Source organism: Trichosurus vulpecula, chromosome 2 (assembly GCF_011100635.1).
Source record: "Trichosurus vulpecula isolate mTriVul1 chromosome 2, mTriVul1.pri, whole genome shotgun sequence".
NCBI classification, from domain to species: domain Eukaryota; kingdom Metazoa; phylum Chordata; class Mammalia; order Diprotodontia; family Phalangeridae; genus Trichosurus; species Trichosurus vulpecula.
In genome coordinates, this window is record NC_050574.1 from 139,294,962 (window position 1) to 139,306,857 (window position 11,896).

Consider the following 11,896-nt stretch of genomic DNA (forward strand, 5'->3'; position numbering starts at 1 on the left):
TAGCCTAAAAGGGCCAGGGTCTCCCACTGCATCCTGGGTCATCTCCAGTCATCCTGATGAATATCTGGTCACTGGATCCAGATGGCTCTGGAGGAGAAAGTGAGACTAGTGACCTAGCACAGCCCTCCCTCACTCAAATCGAAGTCACTTGCAAGTCAAGTCATCATTTCCCTGATGCCATGGTCCTCTTTGAAAACAAAGGACAAACACAACAACACAACAGCACCACAAATATTTGTTAAACTGAATTTAATGATACTGAAGGAACAGCTATGACAACTGCATAAGGGGATCTTCAAATCTGAAGTGTGACCAAGGGCAGTCAGGAGACTCAGAATCACAGGAAGTGTTGAGCATGAGTTTCTGGACTGGACAAACACATGGAGGCTCTGAACCTGTGCACTTGCAATTTAGACCCCAAACCTGTACCATTAGAGGGCTCATGAATCCAGTCCCTCCACACACTCAAGGTCAACAATTTACCAACTGGCACTATGAATTGTAATAGCTGTAGGTCAAACCTACAGGGAGGTGTGAAATGATCAACATTCAACAGGGTCTCTTTGTGTCTCCCCATCTCTATAGTAAGTCAGACTCATTCTTTTCCTAAAAGGCAAGGAAACTGTGCCCACGACTTGATTGGCTCAGGGGAGATAAGACTCAAGCCACCAAGGCAATCACAGATTCCAAGTGGAGTGAGGGCCCTTTAAAGGACAGAAGTCCTGAGACACTACACCCAGATTTGTGGACCAGATGAATATCCACATGAATAAATAACGCATTTATATAGCATTTTAAGGTTTAGAGAAAGATCTAAGGTCTTTGTACTTCAACAATATTCACTGCATTATTCAGCTGCATATGAAAATGAGTGGGGCCTCCAGTGAAAGGCTTATATCCTAGGTGAGTATTTTTACTATACAATGGCAAAGCAAAACATTTTGTTAACTACTGAATAACTTACTTCATTTCAATATCTGACTTTAACTACTAGGACCAACCTGAATCAAGCTTAGTCTGATATAGGAGGAAAGTGGAAAGCACCAAAAGAGGTTTTCCTAATTGCTTTGGTAAGAGTTCCAAAAGAAATCCTTTTGTGTGCCTATCTTAAATAAATGTCTTTTACAGTTAATGTCTAGTTAACCCAATTATTAGCAGATGAATTGAAAATCCTCTGGGAGACAGTCAGAATTAGGTGTTCCCAGGGGAACATCTGAATGGAGATGAGAGTCATAGAGGTTATTATTGGAGAAAAACCCCCAAAGTTGAACCTGTTGTACTTTCAGGGGTTAGTGATTTTTAACACAGAGATTATAGGAGGCTAGTGTCCTTCCCCTTGAGTCCTCCAAAATTCTCCACATGTTCACAACTGCTTCTCTTCTCTATCCAACCTTTTCAACAAACTACTATAGTTTAAAACCTTGGCTCCAATCTTCCTTTCTGGAATTACTATAGTGAATTAGTACAACCATTATGAGAAGTAAGTTGGAATTATCCAACTTCTCTTCATGGATTTTAATTTCTAGTCAAACTGGCCTACTTACTGACCCTCTATACACAACACTGTATCTCCAGTCTTCATGTCTTTGTACAAACCGCCTCCCATGCATGGAATGCACTTCTGCTTCAGATTCCTTTATGGTTCTCAAGTTCTGTTTGTTAGAGGCAGCTAAAGTGGTGCAGTGGAAAGAGTGATGGGTCTGGAGCAAAGGAAACTCAAATTCAAATGTGACCCACTTACTAGCTGTGTGACCCTCAGCAAATACTTAACCCTGTTGGCCTCTGTTTCCTCAACTGCAAAATAGGGACAATACCCTAAATAGGATAACCTACCTCCCAAGGGTTAAGGTGAAGATCAAATGAGATAATACTTGTAAAGCACTTAAAACAGTTCCTGGCATATAGAAGGAACTTAACAAATGCCAGTTTGCTTCCGTTATGGGTGCCCTTCACTCACCAAATTATTTTGTACTTGCTATGCCGTACATGTTGGTTCCCCCCAGTAGCATGTAAGCCCCTTGAGGGGAGGAACTGTTTCATTTTCGTCAGCACATCACTGAAGCCTAGCACAGTGCTTGAACATGGTAGGCACAATGCTTTCTGAATCACACACACAACTGTCAGCAAGTCCAAAACACATTTTATAAGCACCTAGTATACACTTGCCATTGGAGAAACAAAGACAGTTCTTGCCTCACAAAGCAAGCTAACATTCTACTGAGGGAATACAATACACGTATGGAAAAGAAGATGACACCTGAATGATGTTTTTAAAGAAAAAGATTCTGACAGGAAGACATGAGGAGGGAATTCATTCAAGGAATGGGGAGGGTGGTTATAGTGGAGATGCAATGTCGAATTCACAAGGCATATAGTCTAATTTGGCTAAAATACATAACTCCTTTTACTACTTAAACTTACTGAGGGTCAGGCAGGGAAGGATCTTATTGATCTATTATCGTTGTTCTTGACTTATATATTGCCTTGCTTAAATGGATACTTAATAAAAGTTTGTAGATTGAATTTTCCAGAAAAACAATGTTATAAGTAGCAATTAGGTTTTTCAGGCCAATCTACAATGTATACTAGAAGTATCAGATTGTACTAATAATACAATAAAACCAAACTACCAAGTGAAACAATGTTTCTAGAGGAAACCATATTTAGTGCCAAGAAAGCATTTCCTCCTGCTGAGGTTAGGTTGTGAAATCCTGTAGCTCCAACCTACAGGTAGAATGCAAGAAATACCACTAAGGGCTTCAGCAGACCCTGATATGGGATGTAAACTTGAGACGAAGGAACTCTTATGAGAGAAATGGGGTCTAGGAACCTCCCCTGAGAACTGATCATGGAGGGGAGCCATGATGGCTGGTGACAAGAAGCAGTGCAGATCTGGAGCATAACGAGGCGAGGGAACTTGAGCACCCAAGGGTGGCATTCCAAGTAACAAGTAACTGACAGCCCAAAGTTGCGTACAGAGAGAAAAGCAAGTCCAGAAGCATCAGTGTGGCTCAGTGAGAGCACTAGAGAAAAAAAAATGCAGAAAAGAAATGAGAACCATGAATGAAAGAATTCGAAAGAGAATTGATAGTTTAGCACAACAGGCACAAAACTTTGCCCAAGCAACAAACTCCCTGAAAATTGGAATGGACCAAATGAAAGCCAAGAAATATTAAAACAAAATAAAAAAACTGGGGAAAAAAAAGGAAAGAAAATATACTCACAACAGAAACAACTGACTTGGAAAACAGACTGAAAAGGAAAAATTTAAGAGCATTAATGACTCCAAAAGAGGACAGTGGCAGAAGAAAGCTCCCAGTTGAAAGGAATTCTGGGGCTCCTATAGCTCAAGTAGAGCAACGAAATTCTTGTTTAGTTCAAAATGTCTATCCTCTACCGCTACCCCCAAAACAGAAGGAACTCTGATGTCTGAATCTTAAACTGTGGCTCTCAATAATCTTCTGTGCATAAATTTTTATTCCAATTTTAAATACCTCTCTTTACACATAGCTAGCTGAGTCTTAACTAGATAGAACAATGAAAGGAGCACAGGTCAAGCAGACCTGAGTTCAAATCTGCCCAGACACTTACTAGATAGATGTGTGACTCTGGGCAAATTACTTAACCTCTGTATGCCTCAATTTTCTTAACTGTAAAGATAACAGCACCTACCTCCCAGGGTTGTTGTGTGGATCGAATGAGATTGTAAAGCACTTAGCACAATGCTTAGTAGCAGTAAGCACTATATAAATGCTAGTTATTATTACTATTATCATCATTATTACCACAGCATGATCCAGCTTCAAACTCAAACACCAGCCTGACTTTGGCTTTGACTTCAAAAAACCAAGACCACCTGGTCTTTCCTTTCAGTTCTAAGACCAGTTGACTATTCACTGAATGGGCGTTACCTCACTCAAAGTGAGAACTTGAAAAGGCCTTAGCCTAAAAGGGCCAGAATCTCCCATTGCATCATGGGCCATGTCCAGTCATCCTGATGAATATCAGGCCACTGGCCCCAGATGGCTCTGGAGGAGAAAGTGAGGCTGGTAACCTTGCACAGCCCTCCCTCACTCAAATCAAAGTCAACTCAAGTCATGTCATTGTCTCCCTGATGTCATGCTCTTCAAGGATGAAAGACAAATACCACCCGTGAGTAGTCTGAGCTGCCTGAATTCATGGATCCAACCAGTTGGGTAACTCAGCTGGTCTTTGACCTCTTCCTCTCCTCTCCAAAGGAAGGTAAAATTTTGATTGGTGTAAGCTGCCCAGTTAACTTGGGGTTTACTGGTTAGATTCCTTCCTGCCTTCCCTCCCTCTTTCTTTCTTTCCTCTTTTTTTTCCTGTCTTTTTTCTTTCTTTCTCTTTCTCACTTTCTTTCACAGGTCACTGCCCAAACACCACTCAATGGCTATATTTTGGGCCCTCCTGGCTCAGAATGCAAATCATAACTGTTTCTCTCTTGGCCAGCAACCCTGAGGGTCTTCCCCTCCCAGCCTGATTTTTTTTTTTTAAATTAAAGGGGCCATCCCTTGACTCACTTCTTAAAGAGGCCTACTCACTGAATGGGTGTTACCTCACTCAAAGTGAGAACCTAAAAAGGCCAGGGTCTCCCATTGCATCCTGGCTCATCTCCAGTCATCCTGATGAGTATTTGGCCACTGGACCCAGATGGCTTGGGAGGAGAAAATGAGGCTGGTGACCTTGCACAGCCCTCCCTGACTCAAATCAAAATCAAGTGCAAATTGTGTCATCTTCTCTCTGATGTCATGGTCCTCTTCGAAAACAAAGGACAAACACAACAAGACCAGTAATCCTGGGCACTAATCTCAGCTTGCTTAGAGCTATTCTGATTTCCTTGGGGTTCCAAAGGAGAGCTCAAACTCTTCTTTTATCATGCATCATTATGGAAGTAAAGTTGCCATAGTTTCTGAGGCAACCTCCTCCAGTAGAAGAGACTGGAATAAGATGGCAGATAAAGTACAGTACACATTCCCCTTCCACTACTACTACTTAGTGCTTTTAACCAGTTTCTTCTCTTGCTGTGAATACAATCCTTTGAGGTTTTCTAAGGATTAAAAAAATTAGACAAACAGGATAGTATGTATACTGTGTATGAAATCTATAAACAGACCAATGAATTCAGCCCAGGAAGTAAAAAGGAGAGGGAAAGTGGGCTGGTTAGAATTTGGGAAATCGTGTAGCACTTTTCAATGAACTCTGACACAAATGTCCATTGTTTTAATTATGCCAATGATGCTACATGGTTACTCAACATGGAACACCACAATCTCAAAAATTAAACTGTAGATATCCCAAATGTAAAGACATGGCAGCTATGATACACACTGTGCATCACCAATGATGACATGCTCAAAAAGTGGTCTGAGACATCATTTATAACATAAATTATTAAAAAAAAGATGTGAGACTTTGTCAGATTAACAACACATATACTGTGTCAATAATTAAAAAATAAAGAAGAGCTAGAAGAGAGTTACCAAAGACATAAAAGTTGGAAAGGAGGGTAAATTGAAGATTGTTGGTACCTTCCAACAAAGCATTAACTTCGAAAGATTAAATTTACCTGAAATATCTCTAATTTCTTCGGCAATTACATAATTCTGCATTCTGCACAATTTATATCATGTGATTTTGGCAATCTAGATTTTCCTTGTTTTAAAAGGTGAACATTTCCCTACACCTCTAGTCTCCCTACAAATGTCTGTTCTCCACAATTCCTCAAATGTTCCTAATAGGCTCAGTGAACACAGCTCTAAGTATATTCAGCACTTTAAGGTATAACTTTTCTAGTTTGGGGGCTTAAACTCATTTGGAAATGCTAGGTACTTTTATTATTTGCTCATCTAATATGGATTTCAATAACAGAAATCATAGCAACTCAAGAGTTGAATCTCAAGTTACCTAGTGCAACATGAAGTCAAATATGGATCCCTCCATATGATTTACACTTAGCTCAAATTGTTGCAGTCCTCACAAGAACCTGAATTTTACCTCTCAGTGGCTTCTACCCATAACTCCAAGTTCCTTTAACTACATATTTCTATTTCCAGTTACATCCCTCTTAAATTATAACATAAACTTGAGTTTATAAAATGTCAAGTCTGTAGCCTTGAATTCAGTTCTTAGGTGCCAGTTTCAGAAGGACATTGATAAGTTGGAAGTGTGTCCAAAAAGCAACCAGGATGGGGAAGAGTCTTAAGTCTATGCCATACAAGCATAAGTTGAAGGAAATAGTAATTTTTATCTTGAAGAAGACTCAGGGCGAATACTATAGCTGTTTTCAAATATGTGAAAAATTGTACTGTGAAAGATGGATTATGCTTGTTCTGACTGCAAAGCCAGAAACAATGGTAATGGTAGGAAGTTTCAAAGAGGTAAAATTAGTCTTCAAGTCAGGAAAAATTTCTTAATAACTGTAGCTATGCAAAAGTAGAAAGGATTGGCCAGAGATGTGGCATATGTTCCCCATCCTTGGAGGTCTTCAGCAACAGACCAGATGACACTTACTCAGTATTCTGTGAAGGAGATTTTTGGGGGGTAAGGGTTGAACAAGATCACTGCTGAAGTACATTTCTTTTTTTTTTACTTTTATTTTATTTTTCCTCTATTTTCTTTTTAAATTTTGAGTTTCAAATTCTCCCCTTCACCCCCTCCCCCACCCACTGTAAAGGTAAGCAATGATATAGCAATTATACATGTAAAATCATGCAAAACATATTTCCACATCAGCCATACCAAAAAAAAAGGGAAAAAATTATATGAAGTGCATATCAACTCAAGTTCTGCAATTCTATGATCCTGGCATAGTGAAAAACAGTAGACTTAACTTAGGCCTAACTCTGCCACTTAATAATTATCTGACTGTGAACAAAACTTTTTTTTTTTAACTATAAAAATGGAGATAATACATAACATTACCAATCTCTAAAGGGTTGTTATGAAGAAAGTACTTTTAAATCTTTAAGCACCAACTATTTTTCTCATCTGTAAAATAGACAGATTGAACTAAAGGGTGCCTTTCACCTCTAAATCAATGCTATATGAGATTTTAAAAAGGACTATTTAGAACTTACCGGCAAGGACCAATTCATTTTTCTATTTTGTATTCCTACTGCCTAGCAATATCTAGCAAAGACTAAGTGCTTAATGATTCAAGCACCATAGCCTTTGCAGGCCCCTTTGATTCCCTCCAGGCAGGGGGAAAAAAGTATGCTGGAGAAAGGTAAATTAGAGAGGAAAAATTAAAATTTTCTTTTCAAAATTGGTGGGGTGGGAGATGCATAAATTCAGCATATTTTTAGTTCTATTATTATTCAAGATCGGTACATCTTTAAAGTTAAAGCACTATTAATAAGCAGCTGGCTGCTCTTTGAACACTAAATATTCATAAAACACATTTTTATCAGCCTCAGGAAAAGACAGAAAGATCACTCTCTGTGTGTATATGTATGTGTGTACATATATACACACACACACACACATGCACATATATATACACACATGTAAAAAATATAAATTTATTTTAATCAATCTTTTAAAATGAATACCAAAAAATAGAAAATAGTAAATAAGTCTCTGCAGCACCATGTTTAAAAAAATTGTTAAAATAACTATGTTATTATACTGAACTATAGCACTACAAAATACACAACAATTTAATTCAATTAGAGATGGAAAAATTCAGTTCAGTTACACTAGCATTATCTGACTACTTTAACTTCCTAGTACTTACAGGCTATACCAAAAGGGGGGCAATAAATCTCATTTTCCCTCACCATAAGTATCAGAAAAACCCACAGCACATTAAAAATGAAAATATGAATTTTCTTCAACATTGCTTCTATAGTCTTATTTTCTGAAATGTTTCTGATAGGCAGGGTTCTTAATTACAAGTAAGAGAATATTTTTGGGGGGGCACTATAATTCTTTGAAAATTAAAACATATATACATACATATATACATGTATATGCATTCCCCAAACTGGAACCATAACTCTGAATTTTGGCAAAGTCACTTCACTTTACTGCTATAGCTGAGAGCACAAGACATCCCTAGAATGATCTCAGGGGATACAATACAGCAGGTATTTCCAATCTAAGCATACAAAGAGAATCTATTATGTTATTTTCAAAGGTAGAGAGTACCCATCTACTTTTTTTGTATTTTCCCTGAACAGATTCAACACACAAAAGGCATTCAGTGCCAACTGAAAAGACCCTCCACGTTTTTCCTCCTCTAACTTATTTTGCATACCATTGTCATAATGTTCCCGTGTTTAGATCTAGTCAATTCACTACTTTGTTCAAAAATCTTCAGTGGCTACCTATCTGTTGCCTACTTGGTAAAATTAAAACTCCTTTGCCTGTCACTAAAGGCTCTGTCTTAAAATAATGATGTTCATATGTCACTTTAAAGTTTGTCAAGTGCTTTACATATATTATCTCATTTGATTCTCACGACAACCCTGGGAGGTAAAAAAAATATCATTATCGTCCTCATTTTACATATGAGAAAACTGAGGCTGAGAGTTAAAGGGACTTAAGTGCCCAGGGTCACACTGCTAGTAAGTATGTGAGAGAGGAGTCCAGCACTATATCTAATAAACCACCCTAATGCCCTGGGGTCAAAAATATACATATACAAAATATATACATATATATAATTCATACATATACAAAACGTAAACTCACCTTACTGCCCTGGAGTCAAATTGGACTGTTCTTTGCCAACTGAATTCACCCAATTAAGGCTCCCTAGCTTTGGGCCCTTTAGCTTAAGATTTGCTATGCTTGGAATAGCTTCCCCTTCCCTCTTTATCTGTTGAATTCCTTCCCTCTTTTAAAGTCCAATTCAAATGTCAATGTTCCTCCAAGATGCCTCCTTTGTTCCCCCTCTCAGACCTCACAGAACAATTTGTTTTGCAATTCTCTAATGCATACATCTAGAGAGACAGTTAAGTAGTGGGAGAAGGCTAAAGGAAGAGCTAATTCTAAGTCCTGCCTTTGATATGTCTTAGTTGGTTGGCTGATCATGAACAACTTCCCTAACTTTAGTGTCCCAGGGAAGTCTCTTAGATCACAAATTGCAATGACTTACTGAACTGTATTCATTGATGATATCCTAGATACAAAAAAAAAAAAAAAACCCAACAAAACCCAAATCCCACATTATCTAAGAATGTGCATTGTAGTTTTCTGTTTTTATATCTTTTACCACTCTAGATTCTAATAGGTCTCTAGGGTCTTTTAAGCTGGGGTCCATGAACATTATTTTTTTAATGTTAACTTTATTCCAACATAATTTGTTTTCCTTTGTAATCCTATGTGTTTTATTTTATGCATTTAAAAACATTATTCTGAGAAAGGATCTATAGGCCAAAAGGGATAGATAACACAAAAAAGATTAGGAACACCTGCTCTAAGGAGACTACTGACCATTTTAAGCTTGGAATTTCCCCTAGGACCTAGCACAGGGCCCAGGCCACAGTAAGTGCTTAATAAATGTCGAATGCACTAGATGAACTCTGCACAAATTCCCTACTGATCACTTAATCCCCTTCTCCAGACAGAAAAAAACAACACACATAACAAAGTTAAAAGATAAGCCTTAAGTAGTAAGGAGGTGAAAAGTAGAAAAGAATCTCAGCAGATAAACAGCTTTCAAACTAAAAAGAGCCTGAACTGACACCAAAAAAGAAATCTGCTAATACTAATCAGCATCCCTTTCCCCCCTCAAGAAAAACTGCCTTTTGAACACACACACACACAAACACACTATATATATATGTATAAGCACTAGTTTAAATTGTTTGCATAACGTGGAAAATGGTACCCAAACCATCACCCATGCTCAAATCAGTCTTGACTTCAAACATCAAATTATGTTTAAGTAACCAAATATAGACAAAATTTAACTGGTACTATGATTTGATAAGAGAAAAGTGATTTATGACATGGGAAGTGGCCATAAGTGACTAGTCCAAAGTGAAAGGATAAAACTAGGAAAAATGTGAATCATTCGGAAATAATCAGAAATACAAGGTAGTAAAAAAGGAAAGGCCCCCAGAATTAAGAGTTAGCTCCTATTACTGTTCAAACTGACTACGTGACCTTAGGCAAGCCACTTCTTTATATATAAGCCTGTTTCCTCATCGGTAAAATGACAGGATTATATTGATGGGTCCCTTACAGGTTTAAAACCCTTTGAATCCATATAGGCAAAAAGTTTCCGATGTGAATATTACTGTAAAATAATATGGAGATCCAATGATTCTTTCACTTCATTTGCACCCCCTCTTAGCCTGCTTATGGAGCCATACCCCCAACATTATTCCTGTCACACACCCAATAAACCTAAAACAGTTTGCTTCTTGCACAAAACTGCTTTCTTTAGAAAAAAGATTTTTTAAAATCCTCTAATATCTTGTTATTGTGTTATAGCAAGAGCTCAAGCCCTTAAAGAAGCTGAGAGACAGGAGCAGAGAACAGGAGGGAATTGGGGTGGAGGGTTCTGCAAACTAATGGGGGGGGGAGGGGTCCTACAAACCTCGTCTGGCTTGGAGGGAAGGAGGGGAAAAGAGGTGAGGTTAATGGGATGATCAGCATCTTGCAGCCCAGGTGTTCCTCGGATTTTTCTCTTCTACGCCTTAGATCCTTGAGAGCTGGGGGCGTAGGGGAACCTCTAAAAAGGAAGTGTACCCCACGTCCCCGAAATGAGTATCCCACTGAGTGATCTCAAGGCTCCCCACGACCCCGCCGGCTACACACACGGAGACACCGACACACCGCAACTGGTGGGGGGGGGGGGAAGAGGGCGGGGGGAAGCAAGGCCCCTCTTCCCCCAGCGCCCAGGGACAACGTCCCCTCAATCTCCGCTGTCACTACCGGCCCTATCATCTGACCCGGCACAGCATCCGCCCCCGGATACAGGCGTGCTACTTCATAGGCGTGGGCCTGTGGCAGAGCCCGGAGAGGCGGAGAGGGATGGCAGCAGTGGGGTTCTTACCTTTAACAGATTAGACGTCGCCATGTTCCCTCAACTTATCCTCTCGCGGGACTGCGCGAGATTTCCGAGAGCTCGCCGGCTTAGCCGCGGCCTCTCCCGCCAGCCCGCCCGGCAGGGCCCAGCGCAGTCCGATGGGGGAAGGGAAAGGAAGGGGAAGGAAGGGGGAGTGGGCTTGGGGCGCACTCAGTCCAGGGCCCGGGGACTGGCTCGTTCGCCCCCCTCCCTTTTACATGCTGACGGGGGGCTCCCCCGCAAGGGATGAGTTCATGCAAAGCCAGGCGAAGACCCGGAGACACTGTCTGCACGGCGAAGATAGAAGAGCCGGGGAGGGGGAAGAGGCGACGAGAGCAGAGCCGGGACGAGCCGCCGCAATCCCTTCAGCTCAGTCCGTCATGGTCGCGCCCGCAGCCAATCTCGGGAATACAGGGAGCCCCGCGGCCGAGGTTCTGAGGCTGGGGCCGAGTCACGTGGCCCTGGAGCTGGGGAGGGCCCGGGCCTCTGCGCGCCCCGGGTAAAGCTGGGAACCCGAGGAGGAGGAAGGGGCGGGGAGGCGCCGAGGTCAGCAGTCTCCTGGTGGTGACCTTAAAGGGGCAGAGGCCTCCTTGCACCGCCCCTAGAGAACATTAAAAAAAAAACCAACAAAAAAAAAAAAACCAGTGGCGCGGGTGGAGGAAAACCGCAAAAGATAAAAAATTGTACCGCGCTTTTCAGAATTCTCCCCATTCTGCACTCCTTGCCTTCATTCTCTGATAGGGAGACATGCGTCTTCTTGCTCCAGACCCCCATCGATCAGTCGACAAGTATTTATTAACAGTAATAGCATTTATGTGGCGTTTTGAGAATTGCAAAGGACCTTACATATATTAT

The 11,896-nt window shown here is 40.5% G+C and overlaps 1 protein-coding gene across 1 annotated transcript in view; it reads right to left on the reverse strand.

Annotated features, from left to right (window-relative positions):
* Positions 1 to 11,548, reverse strand: part of CUL5 (cullin 5) — an 81,846-nt gene extending 70,298 nt beyond the window's left edge. The window contains exon 1 of the mRNA XM_036744572.1: positions 11,030 to 11,548. Within this exon, the coding sequence (XP_036600467.1) occupies positions 11,030 to 11,053 (24 nt within the window). The 5' untranslated portion in view covers positions 11,054 to 11,548. The remainder of the gene's footprint in view (positions 1 to 11,029) is intronic.
* Positions 11,549 to 11,896: the final 348 nt, after the last annotated feature.